The sequence below is a fragment of the Nasonia vitripennis genome (genome assembly GCF_009193385.2).
Source record: "Nasonia vitripennis strain AsymCx chromosome 1 unlocalized genomic scaffold, Nvit_psr_1.1 chr1_random0011, whole genome shotgun sequence".
Lineage (NCBI taxonomy): Eukaryota > Metazoa > Arthropoda > Insecta > Hymenoptera > Pteromalidae > Nasonia > Nasonia vitripennis.
The window spans coordinates 221871-246917 of record NW_022279599.1 but is presented as its reverse complement, the minus strand read 5'-3'; the positions used below and the strand labels follow the sequence as shown (position 1 = coordinate 246917).

The window sequence follows — 25047 nt, the reverse complement described above, 5'->3', positions numbered from 1 at the left end:
CATTTTGAACATTTGACACACTTATGACACAGTTTGGCACAGTTTTGGCACAGTTTGGCATAATCAGTTTGACATAATCAGTTTTACTACAATTTTCTACTCAATTTTCGTGCATTATGTCACATTTTGGAATGATATTGGCACAGTTTTGCTGGATATATTGGTCCAGTTTGTCACGATATTGGCATAGTTTAGCACATAATCTTTAGTACGTACTAAAAACATGTAATTTGCCTGGTAATACATATTAAAAATATGTACTGATTTGGGACTGACTATTTAAAATATATTAAATATAAATATAAGTATTTAATGTGGCCATAAATGGTGTTATTATCCTTATGGTACTTCCATTTATGGCCACATCAAATACTTATATTTATATTTAATATATTTAAAATAGTCAGTCCAGGGTATGTGCCAGAAACAGTTTTAAATGCACCTGAATTTTTAGCCGATTTTTAAATTACTTTTTACTAAAATGGTAGGGATCCAAGGATGTCAATTTTGGCAATATTCAGGTTTTCAGCACAAATTAATTAATTCATAGCTCCTGCAGATTACGTCTTTTGATATCCGTAAATGTAAGCAGTTGTCATTTCTTATTCTGAAACAGATATCTTTAAAAAACAAAATCATGTCCGCACAGATGATTATGCGCGGCATCTTTTTCATACGGACTAAATCTGCGGATTACGTCTTTTATTATGGGTGAATATGTTGAGCAGTCGTCATTTTTCATTTACAAACAAATATCTTTAAAAAACCGGATCATATCTGCACAGATGATTATTCATAGTATTCCTTACATCTGGACTAAATCTGCAGATTACGTCTTATGATATGCGTGAATTTATAGAGCAGTCATTATTTTTTATTCACAAAAAGTTATCTTTAAGAAACGAGTTCATATCTGCACAGATGCTTATTTGCATCATACCTTTCACCGAAACTAAATCTGCAGATTACGTCTTGTATTATGCGTAAATATATAGAGCAGTCGTCATTTCTCATTCACAAACAAATTTATTTAAAAAACAAAATCATATCTGCATAGATGATTATTTGCTGTATTCCTTTAATGCGGACAAAATCTGATATGCGAGAATGCATAGAGCAGTCGTCATTTTTCATTCACAAACAGATATATTTGAAAAACAAAATCATAACTATCAGCACAGATGATTATTCGCAGCATCTTTTTGATTCGAACCAAATCTGCAGATCACGTTTCGTGATTTGCGTGAATACATAGAGCAGTCGTCGTTTCAAATTCACAAGCAGATTTTTGGACCAAATCTGCAGATTACGTCTTTTAATATGCGTGCATATATTAAGCAGTCGTCATTTTTTATTTACAAACATATATCTCCAATAAACCAGACCATATTTGCACAGATGATTATTCGCAGATTCACTTTCATCTGAACTAAATCTGCAAATTACGTCTTTTAATATGCCCAAATACCATGGAGGAAGAGAGAAGGAGAAGCAACTTAGTACCCAGAAACTGGGACGACTTTTCCTCCAGAGATAGCGAGACCACCGAACCCTCGCTGGTTTCAGCGCCGTCTATCGAGAGCCTAACGATTTGAAAATCACGTTATCGACTGCTCGCTAGTTATGCCGTTATGCTTATGTGCAGCAATTATCTCACTATTATGACTGAAGAATAGATTAACAAATAATCATTAATTAATAATAAATAAATTTTAACATGGGAAACACAATGAAGTTTGTTTAATTCCGCTACCTTTCTTCTTGTTTAAAACCCAAATAAATGGGCTACGCAATATAAAACAGGTTGTGCGATTAAACGCACAACAAGATGTTTGTACAGCTTATAAACTACAAAGCTTCAATTTAAGCTTAAACTTAAGCTTAAACTTAAACTAAATCAAAACTTAAGCCCCCGCAGGGGGCGATGATCATATGCGACATAAAATTACTTTAGGACATTGGAGCTGGTGGCTGTGGTGATAAGATGCCGGCCTGGTGATTTTTTGGCCGAGGTTCAATTCCAGTACTCTTAATTTTTTTTTATATAGATTACTTTTGAATAGAAAATTAATCATTTCGTGGCTGTTATTTTATTTTATATTTAATCATTCACAGTTGTACGATGCAAATATATTTCACACGTCGTCCTTATTGTTGAGTTTTCAGCCCGTACTATTAAATTAAAGTATGAGCTTTGATAATTTTTGTGCATAAAGGTAAGTTGTGATAACAAATAAGTAAAATAGGAAATCGCTTTAATTCGTTACGAAAATCTTTTTTTTGTCCCCACATTTTTCGGGAAATTGGCGTTCGCGAAACTTGCGGCGGTGCACTGACTTCCGCGAAGTACACATTAGGGCTTAAAAATCATAACATCGTATCTTCAGTTGTTTAGCAGTCTCTCTAGAGAACGCATCTCCGTCAAAATTCAAAGTTTTTATTTGTCCGAAAACATCAGTACCTGCAATTTCGTGTTGTTCTTATGTGCAATTAATGTCGTGAAGATGTCGTGTTTTATGGAAGGATGTAAGGCGAAAAAAAATCGTTGTTTATCGAATGAAGGCGAGAATGAATCAAAACTGAGCTTTTACAAAGCAACTAAAGTAATTGCTTTTATTTTGTAATAGAGGAACCATGAACGTTACTACAATTGAATTTTTTAACAGAGCGTATTGGATTCATGGAAAAGTGCGATTCCTGGAGGCGAGAAACTGAAAGAGAATAATCTCATTTGCGAAAAGCACTTTAATAATGTAGATGTCGTTAAGGAATTCGTGCAAATCTTTCCAGATGTCACAAAACAAACTCTCCAGAGAGAAAAAGCGGCTGAGAAAAGGAGCTGTGCCTTGCATTTTTCCTGACAGGCTACAACTTGTGGAGGTTGCAGACACAATTGCAGATCACGTACAGCGTAATTCACAACAACAAATCGGTATTTATAGTCAGATACATACAACATTTATAAAAAGATCGAGCATACGCCAATCAACTTATTGAACGACATGAAAATCCTATTTCGATTATCGCTTCGCAGACTGCTTCGTCTTGACAATCGCGCGTTTCTTTAATCTTGAATTTTTCGAAATAATTTTGATCACTGTTATAGCATTTAAATCCAGTACGATATGAGTATATTACTGTTATTAAATGTATTTTAAAGCAACTTGCGAGTATTCGTCGGAAAATGCACGGAGTATCGATGGGGTGAATAAAAAGATGTTAAAAGCAAGGCGAAGTATCTCTGATATCAATTCGCTCGTAAGCTGTAAGAGGAATGCACACCAACTCGAAACTGATGAAGGTACATCGCGGAATGGTCGTGAGATTGACGAGATCCAATGTGCAACAGTTTCTTCACGAGAAAGTCAATCATTGGCGAATGCTGAAAACGAAGAGACAGAATCAACAACAGTTTCTTTGCGAGAAACTCATTTTGTAGAAATCTGTAATTCGTTAATGCACAACGCTCAGTCAGTCACATTACCTGGTAATTGGATTCCACAAGTTATTTGCACTGGAGTAAAATGCATTATGTTTGCCGAATGGAACGAAAATTACTCAAGCATCGCTAAACGTATTGTGATTTTCTCAAACATGAGTGTGGATGTAAGAATATTCGAAGTCACTGTATGAAAAAGAACCCATGTTAATATAATAATAATTTGAATTCACGATAAATGTTTTTCAGATTTACGACGAGGAAATCTTGGTAGATGTAGTCGGCATAAAAAACATTGCGTCGGTTGACGATATATCTAGAATTGTTTCGTACGTAGCGAACTTTGTGCTTCCTTGCCAGAAAATTGATGAAACCAACAAGTATAAATGATACATATATCTTCGATCTATTCAATTAAAATTGTGATAATCGGAATTATTTATTTTGTTTTTTACAGGTCACCTAATTGTCGTGGATTCGTATTGACTAAAAGCTTTACAACCGACTCCAAATGTTCCCCAGGTCCCAAAGCAGCGAGATGTCCTGAATGCAGAGCAATGCGATTACGATTGAAAAAAAAGAAAAAGCGACATTCAGAGGTTACGAGAAGCTCGAGAAAAGAGAAAAATGTTTGTAGTTCGAGTGAAAAATATAGAGCGAAAAGCGGCTAGATTGAAACAAAAGGTAATTTGTGCCTTTTAAACAATATAATATATTACTATATTTTATGAAACAACGTGCGTAAACCGTGATTTTGCGAGTGCACTTTTGCACGAGAGCGAGCAGTAAATCGAGGTTTAGGTCACGGCGTGTACTACACGCGTATATAATAAAAGATATATACATCGCTAATCAAACTATCAAGTAAATTTTCAATAAAAAAAATGCTGGCTACAACAGTCCATGGACGCGTGCACGCGTCTCTTTTTCAAAAAATTTCTCGAGCACCTCACGATCCTCGCCTCGACGAGAGAAAGACATTCCAAAATATTATTATAAGCATTCCGTTCGATTACTTGCTCACTCGCTCTTTTTCAGAGGATCTTTTTTTTTCCCGCGCGATTCGCGTTTTAAGTTTCGCGGCAACCTCGTCTCTCGTGATTAAATTCTCTCCGGCCCGTACGTCAGAAAATAATAAAGCAACATTGCACGGTATAAATATATAAATTTACGTACGTATATTGCAGGTGGAATGTTTGAAGAGAGAATTAAAAGAAGCTAAAACGCAATGTGCTAAGGCTAATGTCGAAGCTCTTGAACGAGCTTGCGCGGAACTGCCTGAAAATCAGCAGTTAGCTGTGAGGGCTTCTTTTAATGCATCAAAAATAGAAGACCAGAGACGTATAATATACACTACACAGTGGATTTATGAATGTCTTCTTCTTCGAATAAAGAGCCGTAAAACATATAATCATCTTCGAACACACAACATATTATGTTTGCCAAGTTGCGAAACGTTGAACCGCTATCTAAAACATATTAAAGGAGCTTATGGATTTAATGAAAGCACATTTAAATTACTAAAAGCCAAAACATCCAGTATGAAAGATAGAGATGTTCACGGTAAGCTATGATCGACGTTTTTCCGAATTATATGTCGATTGACTTATTTACTTAATCCACAATTAATTTTTTTATAGGTTTACTTTTTGTCGATGAAATGAAGCTGTCAAAAACAGTTGCATTTAATCGTCAAAACCTGAAAGTTGAAGGTTTTACGGATCTTGGGAAATATACACCGGAGCATCAAAAATCTGTTAAAGGGGATCATGCTCTGGTTGTGATGTTTCAACCTTTCAAGGGTAAATGGGTACAAACCTTAGGATGTTTTCTGAGTAAAGGGAGCGCAAATGGCACAGTGCTACATCAAATAATGACGGAGGCAATCGTTCTTGCTGAAAGGGCTGGATTGAGAGTAGACGGCATCGCAAACGACGGCGCATTGTGGAACAGGAATATGTGGGAGAAGTTTGGAGTAAACGAAAAAAATGTTAATGTCGAGCACATTGTCGATCCAAATCGACGATTGTGTTTTTTTTCGGATTTCCCGCATTTAATTAAATGTTTACGAAACGCTTTTTTGAAACATGAAAGATATGATCGCATTTGGGTATAGTATAAATAAAAATAAAAAATGAATGTGTAAATGCAATAATATTAATATCTGACTACGTATATTTATGACTTCTATCGTGTATGTTTCGTAGACACCAGATGGATTCGTGTCACTGAATCATTGGTATGCTCTACTCGATATTCAAGATCCATCAGCATATAGCATGTCAATTAATTATAAGTTAACCGAACAGCACATCAAACCACAGTTTTATAAAAAAATGAACGTTGATTTAGCTTTTCAGGTGATAAAACAAAATTTTCATTGTTTGTAACCACTCGCAGTTCTTAACTATCTTATTCTTTTTTTAGTTTTTTGGTGTTGCTGAGGCAATGACTATCTTGAGAGATGAACATCCGAATTTACGTGATTGCGACGGAACTATAAAGTTCTGCAGTAGAGTAAAATATTTGATTACAGCGATGAATTGTAGAACACCAGCAAATGCATTAAGGCCCGGAAACGCCATGTGGAAGGTATGTGCTTTTTATATCGCTCATATGTAATTATTTTTGCATCATACGCTCGTAAGACGTGAACGCGTGCAAGCTCAAAAAGTGCGATTTTTTTATCGTAATCTCTGAGTATGAGAACCAGCTCCAATTCGTAATAAGTTTGCGAGCTTACGAACCGATGCTGCCGACGACTATAGTGAGCTTTACAATTTGTGTTTTATGTATGTATATACGCACGCCTGCACTAGTTTTGGCAGTATCGGCTCCTAATTTTGCTAGCTTACAAGTTTTATGTAGGGCTTCCGTAATCGTCACACACGCTTTGTGCATACATACATAGACACGAACGTATACGGACATATAGACATTGATATCATCATTTTAATTTTACAGATCATAGAAAGATTCCTGCAATTTTTAGAAGAATGGGAAACAGAAGCCAAAGATAAAAAAAATAATTTTGAATTCATCACTGAACAAACGTGCTACGGCTTAAAAGTTTCGTTAAAAGGTGCTCTCAAAATTTGCAACTATCTCGTTAGCGAATGTAATTTTAAATATTTGATGACAGCGAGACTTAACCAGGACAACTTAGAAGTACGGATATTGTACACCTTTGTTTTTGTAATGCAATTCAATTTTATTTCTAAGAAATATTGATATTTCCAGAGATTTTTCGGAATGATGCGACATTGCTGTGGATGCAATGATCATCCTGATTCAGCAATCTTTCTTCAAATGTACAAGCTCGTATCGACATATTCTTTAATTAAACCTCCAAAAGGATCAAACGTTACCGGCAGTGATCTCATTGGCGTACTTGTTGGTATTAAAGACATTCCGAAGATTGATGAACGAAAACAGCAGTGGAACGATCAGCTTGATACAATTTTGGATAAGGGATTAAACGTTGACAAAATTTGCGATGCATCTCTTCACTTAGATGATCACGATTATTTTCATTGTACAACATCAGATTATGTATTGGCATATATCGCTGGATTTGTCGCTCGAAGAGCAAGTCGATTTGCTGCAATGAAAACTAAAAAAAAATGAATCTGTCAGCTGCGAAGAATATTTCTCATCATTACGTTTGGGTGCAAATGACACTTCTCCAGAATATTATAAACTCATCGAAATGCGAAGTCGTGGTTACTTAATTAAACCATCAGAAAAATTGTTTAAATTAATATCAATTTTGGAACGAGCGACGTTGCAAGTGATGAATACGGGAGAAGTTAGCGCGGATACTATTTTTAAAATTACTGATGCTCTCGAGAACTTGGAAATTCCTCTTCCCTTGCTTGGATGCAAAGAACATCAAATGAGTTTCACTCATAAAATAGTTTCTTTCTTTTTAACCACGCGCATGTTTTTTATAACGAAACAAGCAAACAAAAATGACAATATTGAAAAAGAAAAATCAAAAGAGAATCGTAAATTATCCAAGCTAGTCAACGTATCAAATAAACGGAAGGGAGACGAAATTGTGCTTGAAAATCACGATGAGCGAATTAAAGAAAAAAGCCAAGAAAACGAAATAATAATAATAAAATTACTCATTCCAATACAAGAAAATCAGGAACAAAAAAATTACCGTCAAAAAAGTAACTTGTCAACTGAGTAGTTTTTTTTTTTAATTGTTAAATAATATTATAATTTATATGTAAGCCCGGAATAGAAATTACAAAACAAAATATATAGTTCTTACTGATGAAACCTACAACCCCTTGTCGTTTTTTCAACAGCCATGCACTTTATAAAATAGCCATCATACACAATCTTTATAATTTGATTATTTATAATTTACATTCAATTATTTATCAATATTAATTGTTTCTAACATCCCTAGCAATAGCCGCATATGCAAAACTATTAACCCAGCGAATTGCGGCAGTCGGTAACAGAAAAATAGGGAAGCTTCTGTCTTCCGCCCGTCGGATGGCGCTATAACCAGTGAGGTTACGACTCGATCTCTGGCGAAAACTGCGACCCGCTTTTGCTCGCCGCGGCCTATGGCCGTATTTGCACAGATGCTTATTTGCATCATACCTTTCACCGAGACTAAATCTGCAGATTACGTCTTGTATTATGGGTAAATACATAGATTAGTCGTCGTTTCTCATTAACAAACAGATATCTTTTAAAAACCAGACCATATTTGCAAAGATGATTATTCGCAGCATCACTTTCATCTGAACTAAATCTGCACATTACGTCTTGTGAGATGGGTAAATACATAGAGCAGTCGTCATGTTTCATTTACAAACAGATATCTTTAAGAAACTAGTTCATATCTGCACAGATGCTTATTTGCATCATACCTTACACCGAGACTAAATCTGCAGATTACGTCTTGTGAGATGCGTAAATACATAGAGCAGTCGTTATTTCTCATTCACAAACTAATATCTTTAAAAAGCCTAATCATATTTGCACAGATGATTATTCACAGCATCCCTTCTATACGTACTAAATCTGCAGATCACGTCTTGTGATATGCGAGAATACATTGAGCAGTCGTCATTTTTCATTCACAAACTAATATCTTTAAAAAGCCTAATCATATTTGCACAGATGATTATTCACAGCATCCCTTCTATACGTACTAAATCTGCTAATTACGTCTTTTGATATGCCCAAATACATAGAGCAGTCGTCATTTCTTATTCACAAACTAATATCTTTAAAAAACCAGATCATATTTGAACAGATGATTATTAACAGCATCCCTTTTATCTGGTCCAAATCTGCAGATTACGCCTTGTGATATGCGTAAATACATAGAGCAGTCGTCATTTCTTATTCGCAAAATAATATCATCAAAAACCAGATCATATCTGCACAGATGATTATTGTAAGCATCCTTTTCATCTGGACGTCTTGTATTATGCATAAATATATAGAGCTGTCGTTATTTCTCATTCACAAAAAAATTTATTTAAAAAACAAAATCATATCTGCATAGATGATTATTTCCAGCATTCCTTTAATACGGACAAAATCTGCAGATCACGTCTTGTGATATGCGAGAATACATTGAGCAGTCGTCATGTTTCATTTACAAACAGATATCTTTAAGAAACTAGTTCATATCTGCACAGATGCTTATTTGCATCATACCTTTCACCGAGACTAAATCTGCAGATTACGTCTTGTATTATGGGTAAATACATAGATTAGTCGTCATTTCTCATTAACAAACAGATATCTTTTAAAAACCAGACCATATTTGCACTGATTATTATTCGCAGCCTCACTTTCATCTGAACTAAATCTGCAAATTACGTCTTTTAATATTCCCAAATACATAGAGCAGTCGTCATGTTTCATTTACGAACAGATACCTTTAAAAAACCAGATCCTATCTGCACAGATGATTATTCGCGGCGTCCTTTTCATCCAGACCTAATCTGCAGATTACGTCTTGAAATATGTGTGAATATATAGAACAGTGGTCATTTCTCATTCACAAACAGATATCTTTAAAAAACAAAATCATATCTGCACAGATGATTATTCGAAGCATTCCTTTCATCCGGACAAAATCTGCAGATTACGTCGTGTGATATGCGTGAATATTTATAGCAGTCTTCATTTCTAATTCACAAGCAGATTCTTGGACCAAATCTGCAGGTTTTTTTTTTTTATATGCGTGAATATATTAAGCAGTCGTCATTATTAATTCACAAACATATATCTCCAATAAACCAGATCATATATGCACAGATGATTATTAGCAGCATCTTTTTGATCCGGACCGAATCTGCAGATCACGTTTCGTGATTTGCGCAAATACATAGAGCAGTCGTCATTTTCCATTTACGAACAGATATCTTTAAAAAACTAGGACATATCTGCACAGATGCTTATTTGCATCATACCTTTCACCGAGACTAAATCTGCAGATTACGTCTTGTATTATGGGTAAATACATAGATTAGTCGTCATTACTCATTTACGAACAGATATCTTTAAAAAACCAGATCCTAACTGCACAGATGATTATTCGGAGATTCACTTTCATCTGAACTAAATCTGCCAATTACATCTTGTGAGATGCGTAAATACATAGAGCAGTCGTCATTTTTCATTCACAAACAGATATATTTATGAAACTAGTTCATATCTGCACAGATGCTTATTTGCATCATACCTTTCACCGAGACTAAATCTGCAGATTACGTCTTGTATTATGGGTAAATACATAGATTAGTCGTCATTTCTCATTAACAAACAGATATCTTTTAAAAACCAGACCATATTTGCACTGATTATTATTCGCAGCCTCACTTTCATCTGAACTAAATCTGCAAATTACGTCTTTTAATATTCCCAAATACATAGATTAGTCGTCATTTCTCATTAACAAACAGATATCGTTTAAAAACCAGACCATATTTGCACAGATGATTATTCGCGGCGTCCTTTTCATCCAGACCTAATGTGCAGATTATGTCTTGAAATATGTGTGAATATATAGAACAGTGGCCATTTCTCATTCACAAACAGATATCTTAAAAAAACAAAATCATATCTGCAGAGATTATTATTCGAAGATGCACATTCATCTGAACTAAATCTGCAGATTACGTCTTGTGAGATGCGTAAATACATAGAGCAGTCGTCATTTTTCAGTCACAAACAGATATCTTTAAGAAACTAGTTCATATCTGCAGAGATGCTTATGTGCATCATACCTTACATCGAGACTAAATCTGCAGATTACGTCATGTATTATGGGTAAACACATGTATTAGTCGTCATTTCTCATTAACAAACAGATATCTTAAAAAAACCAGATCATATCTGCACAGATGATTATTCAAAGCATCTCTTTAATACGGAAAAGATCTGTAGATTACGTCTTTCAATATGCGCAAATACATAGAGCAGTCGTCATTTCTCATTCACATACTGCTATCTTCAAAAAACCAGATCATATCTCACAGATGATTATTCGCTTCATCCCTTTCATTTGGAACGAATTTGCAGATAACATCTTATAATATGCGTTAATATATAGAGCAGTCGTCATTTTTCATTTCCAAACAGATATCTTTAAAAAACCAGATCATATCTGCCTAGATGATTATTTGCAGCATTCCTTTTATCCGGGCCTAATCTGCAGATTACGTCTTGTGAGATGCGTAAATATATAGAGCAGTTGTCATTTTTCATTCACAAACAGATATCTTTGAATATCAAAATCATAATTTGCGTGAATACATAGAGCAGTCGTCGATTTTCATTTACGAACAGATATCTTTAAAAAACCAGATCATATCTGCATAGATGATTATTTGCAGCATTCCTTTAATACGGACAAAATCTGCAGATTACGTCTTGTGATATGCGAGAATACATAGAGCAGTCATGTTTCATTTACAAACAAATATCTTAAAAAACAAGATCATATCTTCACAGATGGTTATTCTCAGCATCTCTTTCATCTCGACCGAATCTGCAGATTACGTCGTCTGATATGCGTTAGTACATAAAGCAGTCGACATTTCTCACTCACAAACATATATTTTACGAATACGACCGGGACACGGAAGTGCCTCATAGTTTCGTGTCCGAAAAATGTGTGAGATCGGGCTGAAATTTAAGAGGAGTCTCCTTTTGCAAAAGCTAAAAAACTTTTTTTTATCCTGATCCTCTACGTCGTTTTGAAATGCGGGCACAATTTGTTCAATTTTATGCCTTGTTTTTAATAAAAATGTTCCTGTAATGCGATTATCTCGGAAAGGCTTTAATTAATCGGGATCAAAATTTGTGTGCGAACTCCCCTCGTAATACTAAGCTGACAGATTTATTTTGGGCTTGATCCTGCACGTATACGCAGATTACGGTCACCTCGAAAAATCGCTAAAAACGGTTTTTTAGCTCTAAATCGAATTCTAAGCATTCTACAAAAAAAAGTTAAAGTGAAAAGTTATACATCTTTGAAAAATACAAGTTTTCCCCATTAACATCAAATCATGAACATGCTTATAACTCGAGTTTACAGCCCAAAATCGATTTTTTACAGCTAAAAACCAATTATGTGCCTTAAAACATTACGGATTTACGTTTTACATGAAAATGTTAAAAGTAAAAGTTGTAAATATTTTCAAAATACAACTTGTTATCGTGGCAAATATTTTTTTAACACTTTTTGACATACACAACCCTAAAAGCGATTTTTTGATACATAAATTCAATAATAACCGGTGCAACATGCCTAATCCAACCCAATTATTTTCAGCAATTTTCCTATATTATTAAAAGCTGAAGGTTATATTTTGGCCTTTATCTCAAACATATATACAAAATTATACCACTTTTTTAATTAAATTATAAAAAATGCATAATTTAGGAAATACGTAATCGCCGAATATAATCCGTGTAACTTGGCATCATATAACGACGTACGCTATATTAATTAAATCTTTTAAGCTGAATCAGTACAATTCACTTTCAAAATTTAAGTATATATACTGAACTAGAAAAACCTAAACTCAATAAAGAAAATTGCTTAGATTGAAGAAAAGCTCTAAGTAACTTACTACATCCCTCTAAACTATGCTATATACCTCAACAATCAATTTACTAATATTCTAATTGAAATCCTACAAACGAAATATCATCCTTTTTTTTACTTCCTCTTGAAAACTGCGATACAAAAGTGTATTATTTATCTGATATTACAATAGAATAAAATTAAAATAAGATATATTTTAAGAATATCTACACACAAAAATAAATAATTGATACAAATTGAAATAAGTTACAAATTTTCCAGTAGTTTTGATGATAGTGTTGATGACCGCCAGAAGAATACCAATCAAAACTTTGACAACAATATTGAAAAAAAAACAGGATAATACTGTATAAGCACCGACAGGCATAACGAACGCGAAGCGCGAGCGATTTGCGTGCCTTGCATCGCATCGCGATGCAAGGCGGCAAGCCAACGCTGCCGTAAGGCCGCGCGTGGCGCGCTAGTTAAAAAGCCAGATCATACCTAGGTCTATGCCTAGAACCATTTCAACATGGCGTCGATGGCCAAAACCGACGTACCACCCTCCAAAAAATTTACTAGCAGCATGGCTAACTACTACACGCCCAGCGCGACCGTGTTGGTGTTAGTGCTTGACCGAGTGATGGCTCAGCATGCGCAGTGAGTGCGGCCGAGCCAATGCGCGGATGAAAATTTTGGAATTTCGCAGGTTATGGTGTATGGGCTGCCAGATACGCAGAAAGAAAGACTTTCTGTTGTACAATGAAGCTTAATATCTTGTACATTTATTTAAAATCACAGCTGTTATAAGACTTTGAATTAATATTGAGTGTTGCGATGATGCACAAGATTTCACTTATGCAATTTTTAGTCCAAGAAACTTTGAAAAACTTAATTTATGTGAAAGTGATGTATGGTATAAACTTGAAACTTGTCATTTAAGCCATTTGCATGTCATTAAACTTATTTATAAAGTTTGAATACTTGAGTTGAACCAGAAGATCCAGTTCGTCCTAAGTGGACGCATTTTGCGCAGGTTTTTTGAAACCAACTGGATCTTCTAGTCATCGCTAATTCATTAATTTTTGTAAATGTGTTGAAACACATTGCAAGGGCTTGTGTATTGAATTTCAAGTGTAAACCATGCACCACAGTTGAGATTTGCTATTTTTAGTCATTGGATTTAAAAAAAAAAATTTTTTTCAAAAGGGATTTAACTCAAAACTTCACATTTAAGCCATTTGCATGTAATTAAACATGTTTATAAAGTTTTAACACGTAAGTGGAACCAGAAGGTCCAGTTCGTACCAAGTAAACGCTTTTGGCGGAGATTCTTTTAGACCAACTGGATCTTCTAGTCATCGCTAATTTATCAAACTTTGGAAATATGATAAAACACATTACGAGGGCTTGTATATGAAATTTCAAGTGTAAACCATGCACCATTATGCCGATTTATTATATTTGATGATACAAAATTTGAAGACTGTACTTTTTTTAAATTGAAACGCAGAACTCCAAAACCATAACCCTTGAAACTAGCTACCCTAAGCTCTGAAATCCATAAGATCAGTGTTTTTTTGATATACTGATACGTCCTCAAAGAAGGGGATAAGAGTGTGAATGAGCAAATGACTGCAACTGCAAAAAAAAAACCTTGAAACTATAATAAGAGTCCCAACAATAAGGTATTTTCAAAAACGAATACTTCGGCGAACCAGAGAACGGCAAGCGCGAGCGAGAATCAGAAAGGCTAAACGGAAACCCTTAAAACTAGCTACCTCACGCTCTAAGGCTCCATACTCAAAAATATTTTTAAAAAGAGAGTACGTCGGCAAACCGGAGGAAGGCAAGCGAGAGCGAAAATCAAAGATTCAAAACGGAAACCCTCAAATCTAGCTACCCCACGCTCTAAGACTATAAACATAAAAATATTTTTAATAATGAGTTATACCTTGGCAAATCTAAAGAAGGCGAGCGAGCCTCCAAAACTAAAATCCCGAAATGTAACTACCCCACACTTCGAGATTTCTTACAAATAACTTTTTTAAAAAGAAAGTACGTCGCTAAACCAGAGGAAGGCGAGCGGGGCGAGAATTAATGATCCAAAACGGAAATCCTTAAAACCAGCAACCCCTCGCTCCAAGACTCTTTATATGAATATTTTTAAATAAAGAGTACGTCGGCAAACCGAGGAAGGTAAGCGGGCGAGCAAGCAACAAGGCTCCAACACAGAAACCCTTAGAACCAGCTACGCCACGCTCTGAGACTCCAAACACGAGAATATTTTTGAACATGATTTATAATTTGGCAAATCGATTTTTTATATATGATATATTTTTAATCAAATAACGTGGCACATTAAAGGGAGGCGAGCGCGAGCGAAAAACCAAATTCCACAACAGAAATTCTAAAATTTAGCTACCTTACGCGCCGAGAGCCTTTATTAAGGTGCTATTTTAAAAAGTTTAATGCTCAAAAACTAAAGTCCATAATATAAACTATGTGTGCCCCAAGTGCCGAGATTCTGTATAAAACAGTATCATTATAGAAATATAATGGCACTTTAGAGGTATTCGAGCATATGCAAAAAGTACAGCTTCGAAATAGAATCCCTTAAATTCAACTTACAAAAATCTTAAACACTAAGATCGATGTAGATCGTTTTATGGGCTTTTGTTCCGAGCATAATTAATTCTCGCTCAGCTCGCCCTGTAGTTATCATATAATTTTGACAACTCTTAAAAGAGTTTATGGTGCGTGTGGCAGTTGGTTTCACAGATCGGCATTTAGGGACAAAAGTTTATTTTTCTTTGTATGATAGTCTCTTACAAATAGTTGCTGCAAGTGTACAGCATTTAGTTTTAAAAATTCATGTTTAGAGCAGTGCAGTACTGTGCTATTGTATTTTTTTAATAGATGACGCTTCTATAAAGAATTTCGGGGCATGAGGTAGCTAGTTTGAAGAACTTTTATTCTGGAGCATTGCTTCTCGCTCTCGCTCGCGTTGCTCCGGTTTGCCGACGTTCTTGCTTCTGGGAATACTCGTATAAGGAGTCTCGAAACGTAGGGTAGTTAGATATCAAGATTTTTGTTTTGAAGGCTCGCTTTTGCTCGCCATCTTCTTATTTGCCAAAGTATAACTCGTTATTAAAAATATTCTTGTGTTTATAGTCTTGGAGCGTGGGGTAGCTAGATTTAAAGGTTTTCATTTCAGAACTTCATTATTGCTCTCGCCCTACTGAAAAAAATCAGATAACAATCAACTGATAATCAGCTGATAATCAGCTGATAATCAGCTGATAATCATGCCAAAACGTCAGCTGATTATCAGGCGATTTTGACTCAGTATTTTTAATAAAGCTGATAGTTATAAATATGCGTTTATGTGAGATAAAATGTTGATGATAATCAGGTTATCATCAGGTGATAATCATTCAAAATTTGTAACCTTTTAACGCATCTTAATAACTATCAGCTTTATTAAAAATACTGAGTCGAAATCGCCTGATAATCAGCTGACGTTTTGGCATGATTATCAGCTGATTATCAGCTGATTATCAGTTGATTGTTATCTGATTTTTTTCAGTAGGGCGCACGCCTTCTTTCGATTTGTCGACGTTCTTGCTTTTAAACATACTCGTATAAGGAGTCTCGGAGTGTGGGGTAGCTGGTTTTAAGGGTTTTTGTTTTGGAGCTATGATTCTCGATCTCCCTCACCTTTATCCGGTTTGCCGGCGTACTCACTTTTAGAAAATACTTGTGTAAGGAGTCAAGGAGCTCGAGGTAAATTTAAGAATTTTTGTTTGAGAGCTTAGCTTCTCGCTCTCGCTTGCCTTCCTCCTGTTTGCCGGCGTACTTTCTTTCTGAAGAAGTTACTTGTAAGAAGTCTCGAAGTGTGGTGTAGCTAGATTAAAGAGACTTTGCGTTTGAGCTTAGATTCTCGATCACGCTCTTGCCTTTCTTTGATTTGCCAAAGTAAAACTCATTTTGAAAAATATTTCCGTGTTTGAAGTCTCAGTGCATGGGGTATCTAGATTTAAGGGTTGTCGTTTTGGGGCTTAGCTTCTTGCTCTCGCTTGCCTTCCTCCGGTTTGCCGACGTACTTGACTTTTAAAATACTCGTATAAGGAGTCTCAAAGCGTGGATTAGTTAGATTTCGGGATTTTTGTATTGGAGGCTCGCTCTCGCTCGCCTTTCTTCGATTTGCCAAAGTATAACTCATCATTAAAAATATTTTTATGTTTATAGTCTCGGATTCTGGTGTAGCTGGTTTTAATAATATTTGTTTTGGAGCTTAGTTTCTTGCTCTCGCTCGCCTTCCTCCGGTTTGCTGACGTACTTGCGTTTTAATAAAGTTACATGTAAAAAGTCTTAGTGCGTGGGGTAGCTAGATTTGAGGGTTTTCGTTTAAGAACTTGATTTTTAATTTCGCACGCTTTCCTTCGATTTGCCGACGTACTTGCTTTCAGAAAAAGGTACTTGTAAGAAGTCTTAGTGCGTGGGGTAGCTAGATTTGAGGGTTTTCGTTTTAGAACTTGATTTTTGCTCTCGCTCACTTTCTTCCGGATTGCCGAAGAACTCTCTTCTTGAAAATACTTGTGTAAGAAGTCACGGAGCGTGGGGTAGCTATATTTAAGAGTTTTGGTTTAAGAGCTTTGCTTATCGCTCTCGCTCGTCTTCCTCCAGTCTGCCGCCGTACTTGCTTTAACAAATACTCGTATAAGGAGTCTCGGAGTGTGAGGTAGCTAGATTTAAAAATTTTCGTTTGGGAGCTTAGCTTCTCGCTCTCACTTGCCTCTTATCGATTTGCCGACATTCTTTTTTTTTTGAAAATGTTACTTGTAAGGAGTCTCGAAGCGTCGGGTAGCTTGATTTGATGGTTTTTGTTTTAGAACTTAATTTTTGCTCTCGCACGCCTTTCTCCGATTTGCTGACGTACTTGCTGTTAAAAATACTCGTATAAGGAGTCTCGGAGTGTAAGGTAGCTCGATTTAAGAGGTTTCGTTTTGGAGGCTCTCGCTCGCCTTTCTTTGATTTGCCAAAGTATAACTCATATTAAAAATATTTTTGGTTATAGTCTCAGAGCGTGGGGTAGATAGATTCGAGGGTTCCATTTGATAATGATGATTTGAGGGAGACCAAATCTGCAGTTTACGTCTTGTGATATGCGTGAATACATGGAGCAGTCGTAATTTGTCATTCACAAACAAATATCTTCGAAAAACAAGATCATATCTGCACAGATGATTATTCGCAGCATTCCTTATATCCGTACCAAATCTGCAGATAACGTCTTGTGTTGTGCGTGAATACATAGATCAGTCGTTATTTCTCATTCACAAACAGATATCTTTTGAAAATCAGATCATATCTGCACGAATGATTATTCGCAGCAACCCTTTCATTCAGACCGTATTTTGGCCAGACGTAATTTTGGCTTTATTAGGTATTAGAATGTATTGTATCAGTTTAGCACACAAATATATTATAAACTATTATTTTGTATTACTTTTTTGAGAGTGGAGTAATGCAACTTCTATCTAGGAGCAACAGATCGTCAATCACTAAGTCAAGTAAAAATGCTCCGTAATTTTTGGCATTAAAAATGAAAATAATAAGTATAAGAATGCTCTCAAACTGTGTCGGTGTTTCGGGTCAGCCATGATGGGTCACAGGGAGTACGCGCCGTATTTTTTATTGGTGTAATTCGGATTTATCAATTAACAATCAGAAAGTATGAAAGTTTATCACTTTTAATTGCGTTATAAGTAGTTAAAAATGATTTCAATGATTTGCAATAAATACGATCAAAAACGATAGAATTATGTATTATTTGCGATTCTAATACTGTAGATTAAAATCGATTAAAATTATTTCAATTATATGTTATTAGAAAAAATTTGATTTGGCTTATCAGTAATTACGATTAATGATAAGCATAACAAACAATCAAATATAATTAAAATTTATTACTTTTAGTTATAATAAAGTCTTTTAAAAACGATATGATTACTTTGGATTAAACCTGACATTGCCGCATTATTTTCAGCGATTTCAAAGACATTAAAATAGATTAAAATAGATTAAATGGAATTGTTAGTGATAATACGGATTGAAAACAATTAAAATGAATGCTAAAAATAAGCATTAATTGCTATACGATTAATATGTATTAAAATTGATTCTTCTAAAATGATCACGAGGATTAGAAGTATTAAGAACGATTAAAATGTGATTAAAATCAAATTTTATCGCTTTTAATCATCAGCTATTAGCAGGGAAGCCTAGAGATTTCGGTAATTAATAATTTTGTTAAATTTTTTGGCACTTACTTAATTAAAAATCAAGGAGAGCGTATATACATTAAAATTTTGAACGTTTTATAAATGTTGTTATAAATTTTTAAATCTTCCTAATTATTATTAATATTTATTTTTTTAGTAAACAAACCAAGATATCAACCAAACTATCGGCCACACAAGAATACGGAGAACAAAGTTGCTGAGCAAAAATAATGTCATGTTCGTTAAATACGAAAATAAATAGAATATAAAATAAATAAAATTGCGATTTTTATTGGAGATAATATATAAAAATGGGCATACTTACCTTCTTTGATATTCGTCCAACATTATTACATTGCATATAACCTTAAACTGAAAGCGTTACTTACGTATACAAAAAAATCCTTTAGAATGTATTTTAAAGATTATTTATATTTATAATGTAGACGCGCTTAATTGCCATGAGTGATAAAATTGCAGTTAAAAATAGTTCTTTTAACCCTAGTGAAAAAAATCAGATGACAATCAACTGATAATCAGCTGATAATCATGCCAAAACGTCAGCTGATTATCAGGTGATTTCGGCTCAGTATTTTTAATAAAGCTGATAGTTATAAATATGCGTTTATGTGAGATAAAATGTTGATGATAATCAGGTGATAATCATTCAAAACTTGTAACTTTTAATATATTTATTATAAGTTGTTTAAAATAAATAAAATTTATAAATTTCACATAATGAGGGTCAGTACTGGTGTTACCATCAGGATGATAACACAAAAACTCTAGCTGTGAGCTCCAAAATTTTTATTTTTTAACAATTAAAAAAAATTTGTTTAAATTAAATTATCTGATAATCAGCTGACGTTTTGGCATGATTATCAGCTGATTATCAGTTAATTGTCATCTGATTTTTTTCAGTAGGGAAACGCATATAATTATTTTACGGAGATCTTATGGGTAATATTAACAAAACACTTGACATAAAAACAACTGTTTATTAAACAAACTAAGGAATTCACCATTCTCCTTTTTTAGCAGAAACAAAAAATATTTATGTAAAAAAAGGTTACCAATGTTACCTGTAAGTTATTTTTCCATACATATACACTATTATTACAATAACACACATTGTATTATAATAAGCAGCCCCACAAATGTTTAAAATAACAATTTTTGCTGCAGAATTTTCGAGCGAGTTGACGCATCGCGCTGAAACGGAGAAACGAGCGGAACACCGCTGCGCGCGCTCGACTTGGACAAGTTCTACAGCGTGAACATAGCCGCACTATACACAATTTATTTTGACACCATGAAGTTGGCCGAGGAGAGCTACTTTTAAATCCTCGAAGCTCTGCACCGAGCGAGGGTGACAATCTCACGAGTGTAGAATCTCTACTACGGTTTGTCTATGCGGTCTGAAGTTAGCCACTGAGTGCGTTTTCTACACTTTCGGCGATCAGTTTTGCCAACCCTTGCAATGTACAACAAAGTCTAGCAACAAATTTCTACCTTTTGTAGCGCATTTAGAAACTACCCTGGTAAAAATAACTTATTAAATCCGATTCAAAAGGTAATAGGTTGTAATTGGATTTCTTAATCGGAAATTATTCAATTAAAACCAATTTAATCGATTAAAATCTATTTAATCTGATTATAACTTTTAGTCGGTTTTAATCGGATTCAATCAGTTGTATTTTTCAACAAATATAACATTTTATTTAAAAACACAACTGTTTAAATTCGATTAAGACCGACTAAAACTTATAATCAGATTAAATAGATTTTAATCGATTAAATAGGTTTTAATTCGATAATTTCCGATTAAGAAATCCAATGAAACCCTATTATCTTTCGAATCGGATTTAATAAGTTATTTTTACCAGGGTATCTATGCGTCCGCTTTGAAGCTGCCTGAGATTAGCATGCAGACGAAAAATCCTATCCTATCCCGTTTCCTCTCCTGTTTTGTAGTATAACTTTGTACTCTAACCAGAGATTAGAGGAGAGATCGCCGATGAGCATGGGCGAAAGCGTGCCGTGCGATATGCAGTCGTAAGCTATCGCCGCCCTGCGGTTTTCGCTCCGAACTATACGCATCTAGAAGCAGCGGAGGAGAAGTAGGGGCGGCCGTACGCAACTAGCTTCCCCACCAGCAGCAGCGGCGAAGAGGGAAGTAGAGAGTACACAATCACATCGCGGCGCGGCAGAGCATAGAGGAGAAATTACATAAGCGGCGGTAACTGTCAAGGATTCGGGCTTACGCGATGAATATGATTCATAAACAATGATATATTTATAAACAATCACCGATAAACTCTATTACAGACTAAACTCTAAGCCCTTGATGTCAGTGGCCATGATCGTCTTTATGAAATCAACCCTCATAATTAAAAACTTTAATTTTTTAGACGGATTATGGTTAAACTGACACAAACACGTTAAGCTTAAGCTTAAACAAAGCTAAATTAAGCTAACAAGCCACCCCAGCCTCCCGATAAAGATATGCTACTTTCAGTTTTTCTCCATCAACGATGATTGTGGCGGCGCGATCTACGTTGTTGCTTGGTATTCTTATGCACTCGGGTTCGAGTCCGAGTCTCAGCAAATCTTTTTTTTTTCTACTTGCTGATAAAATATACAGTATACAATAATAACGCAATATGCCATTCATATTGTTGATAATTAATTTCGGGTGCCAACTTCTAGGTGCTATTCTGCTTCTGCAATTATATTTCAATTTAGGTAAGTATACCGTGGGCCTGCAATAAATATAGGTATAATTTACTTCTTAATCGTTTATGAAAAAAAAGTATAGAATGAAACTTCTTGAATTTTAGGAATACAAATTAATAATTTTTTTTTTAATATCAATGTAATTAATAAAACGTTATCGTACTAATAAGATAATTTAAATGTATTTAAAATTGTATTTTTTCTTTACATAAAACACTATAACTAATGGTAGTTATACATTGCAGGTCCCCTCTGTACCGTATACATACCTAAATTGGAATATAATTGCAGAAGTAGAATGGCATATTGCGTTATTATTGTATACTATATATTTTATCAGCAAGTAGAAAAAAAAAATTTGCTGAGACTTGGACTCGAACCCGAGTGCATAAGAATACCAAACAACAACGTAGACCGCGCCGCCACGATCGTCGTTGGCATATGAAAACTGAAAGTAGCATATGTTTATCGGGAGGATGGGGTGGCTTATTAGTTTAATTTAGCTTTGTTTAAGCTTAAGCTTAACTTGTTTGTGTCGGTTTAACCATAATCCCTCTAAAAAATTGAAGTTTTCAAAAGTTTTAGATTCTAATTTTTGTACACTTATGTTGTTGTTTAAACATTATTTTTAGTCCAATAATATGCCCGAATAGTTATTTGGTGTTGGTTGAACTACCGCGAGGTATGGATGCGCAAATTCGACAGTCGCCGTTTGTCACTTTTCCTCCGCCGCGTCAGGCGCGGTGGACCTAAGAATATATATCGTCTCTCCCTTCTCCTCCACTGCCGCTGGATGAGTATACTTCCCCTACGCTCTTTTTCTAGATGCGTATAGTTCGATCGCAGGCCGCAAGTGGCGTCATGATCGAATTCGCCACGCATTTTTAACACGGCATCGGCAATTTCTCCTCTAATCTCTGCTCTAACCTCCATATGTATGACACATGACAGCATAGACATAAGAGAGATAGACTGCGTGTGTAGGTTTGCAAAAGTGGCACCCTATTAGAGAAAGACAACATACCTTCTTTCCATATACCAAGCATTAATAGAAGGTATGGTGTCTTTGTCTTACACATTGACATAAGAGAGTCTGTCTTTCTCTAACAGGGTGCCACTTATGCTAACCTACACACGCAGTCTATCTCTCTTATGTCTATGCATGACAGTTTATCCAACAGTTTTAGGTTAAACTACTTAAGTTACTTGTTTATCACGGATTGAATTTATATTTTCGTCATTTTTGTGTTGAAAAATAATTATTCATTTTATCTAATATATAGGTGTTTTTTCCCTATCTCTTTTGTTGTGTACCTTGTTTTTCTCATCTGTCGGACGTTTAGCAACATCCTTGTTTAATTAAATAAATAAATAATAATAATACATCAAGCAATTTTAACAAATAAAATATGGAAGGCCACAGCAATTGTGGATTAAAAAGAATTTTATCAAAATTAGAAAGTTCTATTAATGCTGGTGATTATTACGAAGCACATCAAATGTATCGAACTTTATATTTTCGGTATGTGACATCTTGAACTTTATTAATCTTGAAAGACATTTATAATTATTTTCGTATGCATATATTAGTAGAATATTTAAGCAGCTTATTACAGTTTTTGAATTTTCAATTTAATTATCGTTTAATGGTTGTACCTTGTAAACAATACAATTATGAAACAAAAAAAGGAACAACATTTTTGATTATTAGTTTGATTAAAATCCAAATTATTAAGCATTGTAAATGTTATTAAAAATAATATCTGCGTTATATAGTAGCAGATACCTGTACTATATTACTATTCTTCAGAGCGGCATTCAATATTATGTCTGTTACATAATTATAACATAATTTAACTTTCCGAATATATATTTATAGTAAAACATTTTTATAGGTATCTATGTTGAAATACCTCAGTTGCATTGCAGCAGAGGTATCATGACTATTTATTAATATATACAATAAAAATAAATGAAAAATAACTTGACAATATACTATAATTATAAAAGACTCCAAAATAAAAGCCGGGTGGTTATATACTTACATATAATAATCACTTTTTAGATTTTCAAATTTTCACATGCAATTATAATATTTATTTATTTATCTCAAAACAACTACATGTTGATTCCTAAATTAAAAACGAAACAATTATTCAACTGTAGGTAACGTGTAATGTAAAAGAAACTTTTTTATAAAATACAAGGTAATATCATACAAGTATAACCAATTATAGTTCAAAATGGCTTAAATGACTTAGTTTTAAGTTTGGTGTATGTATATGTATAATATGTTCAATTAGTAATAAGGTTTGCCTAATTACAGCCACTGCTGAGAGGTATATTAGAACAACAAATATAGACTTGGTATAGAAGAACGGTCAGGAGTTAAATTAAAGAGACAAAAACTTGGGGGGACAGGTATAGTGTGTTATAGGTCTCTCCTATGCAGTCTTGGGGGACAGCTATAGTGTAGTATAGGCTCTACGTGAATTTCAAAATGGGACTCCGGCACCAATATTGACCGTCCTCCTAAACCAAGTCTATATTCGTTGATTAGAAGTTCACAAGGCCCAGAGACAAAATTAAGAAGAAACTAAAGAAATTAAAGGGTCGCCGGAGCTAAAGCTTTGCAATGCCACCACGGGACATTTCATATTTCCAATGCCAAAAAAAAATAAAAGTCTAATTGACTTCTAGTTTTGCTAAAATGATTCTTTGAACTTAATTTTACACTGGCCAGTTCTTTATATTAATTATAACCCATTTATATTAACGTTATTTGGTGAAATAAAGATATTTTGAGGTTATCTGTAGTTTTTAAACACCCGCATGTATTTCTAATGCCAAAAAAATAAATAAAAGTCAAATCGACCTCTTATGTTAATAGTAAGATACATTGTTCTCAGCATTACACTGGTCAACTCTTAGTTTTTTATTGTAAGTTTTATTTAGAAAGCTATACCTACACAGCAGAATTCTCTCTTAGAATAAGTGATGACCGCTTGTTGTGAAGTCTAAAAATGATGAACTTTCTGGTCCATAGATATTATAATGAAATTTAAAATTTTGAATTTAATTTGTGTTTGTTATCAGCAGTGGTTATCAAAAAATAACACATGCTTTGCTGTCTCATCATTTTATAATATGTAAATGCATCTAGAGTAAATTAATATGAGTAGTAGTACTTATGCGTGCCAAAAGAAAGTTATTAACTACTTAAGGGGTGGCTGTATCTAAAGCTTGACAACGCTACCACAGAACATTTCATTTTTCCAATACCAGAGAGAAACTAAAAGTCCAATCTGCCTCTAATTTCGACATAATAATTCATGAAGCTATGCTGCTCTGCTCTTGGTATCTTATTGTAAGTTATTTGTAAGAAACATAATTATATGATAACCACAAATTCCAGTATAAAAACCGTCTTATAATTGGGAATAATTTGCTATAAACATTTACACATGTGTTAAAATTTTTATTAAAATATACTGGTGATAATGTCACAA

The 25047-nt window shown here is 34.4% G+C and overlaps 2 protein-coding genes across 12 annotated transcripts in view; both read left to right on the top strand.

Annotated features, from left to right (window-relative positions):
• LOC100679872 overlaps positions 1-25047 on the top strand; it is a 106413-nt gene that overhangs the window by 76349 nt on the left and 5017 nt on the right. The window contains exon 4 of one of the 3 annotated variants that reach the window (XM_031921458.2): positions 18960-19077. The exons of the other annotated variants lie outside the window; for them this stretch is intronic. Coding sequence (XP_031777318.1) covers positions 18960-19033 — 74 coding nt within the window. The 3' untranslated portion in view covers positions 19034-19077. Of the gene's footprint in view, positions 1-18959; positions 19078-25047 lie in introns of those variants that run through there. 3 annotated transcript variants of the gene reach the window in all.
• LOC100498673 (UPF0363 protein CG9853 homolog) overlaps positions 22422-25047 on the top strand; it is a 203114-nt gene continuing 200488 nt past the window's right edge. For 2 of the 9 annotated variants that reach the window (XM_032601399.1, XM_032601398.1), the window contains exons 1-2: positions 22519-22725; positions 22822-23060. In XM_032601399.1, coding sequence (XP_032457290.1) covers positions 23009-23060 — 52 coding nt within the window. In that variant the 5' untranslated portion in view covers positions 22519-22725; positions 22822-23008. 9 annotated transcript variants of the gene reach the window in all.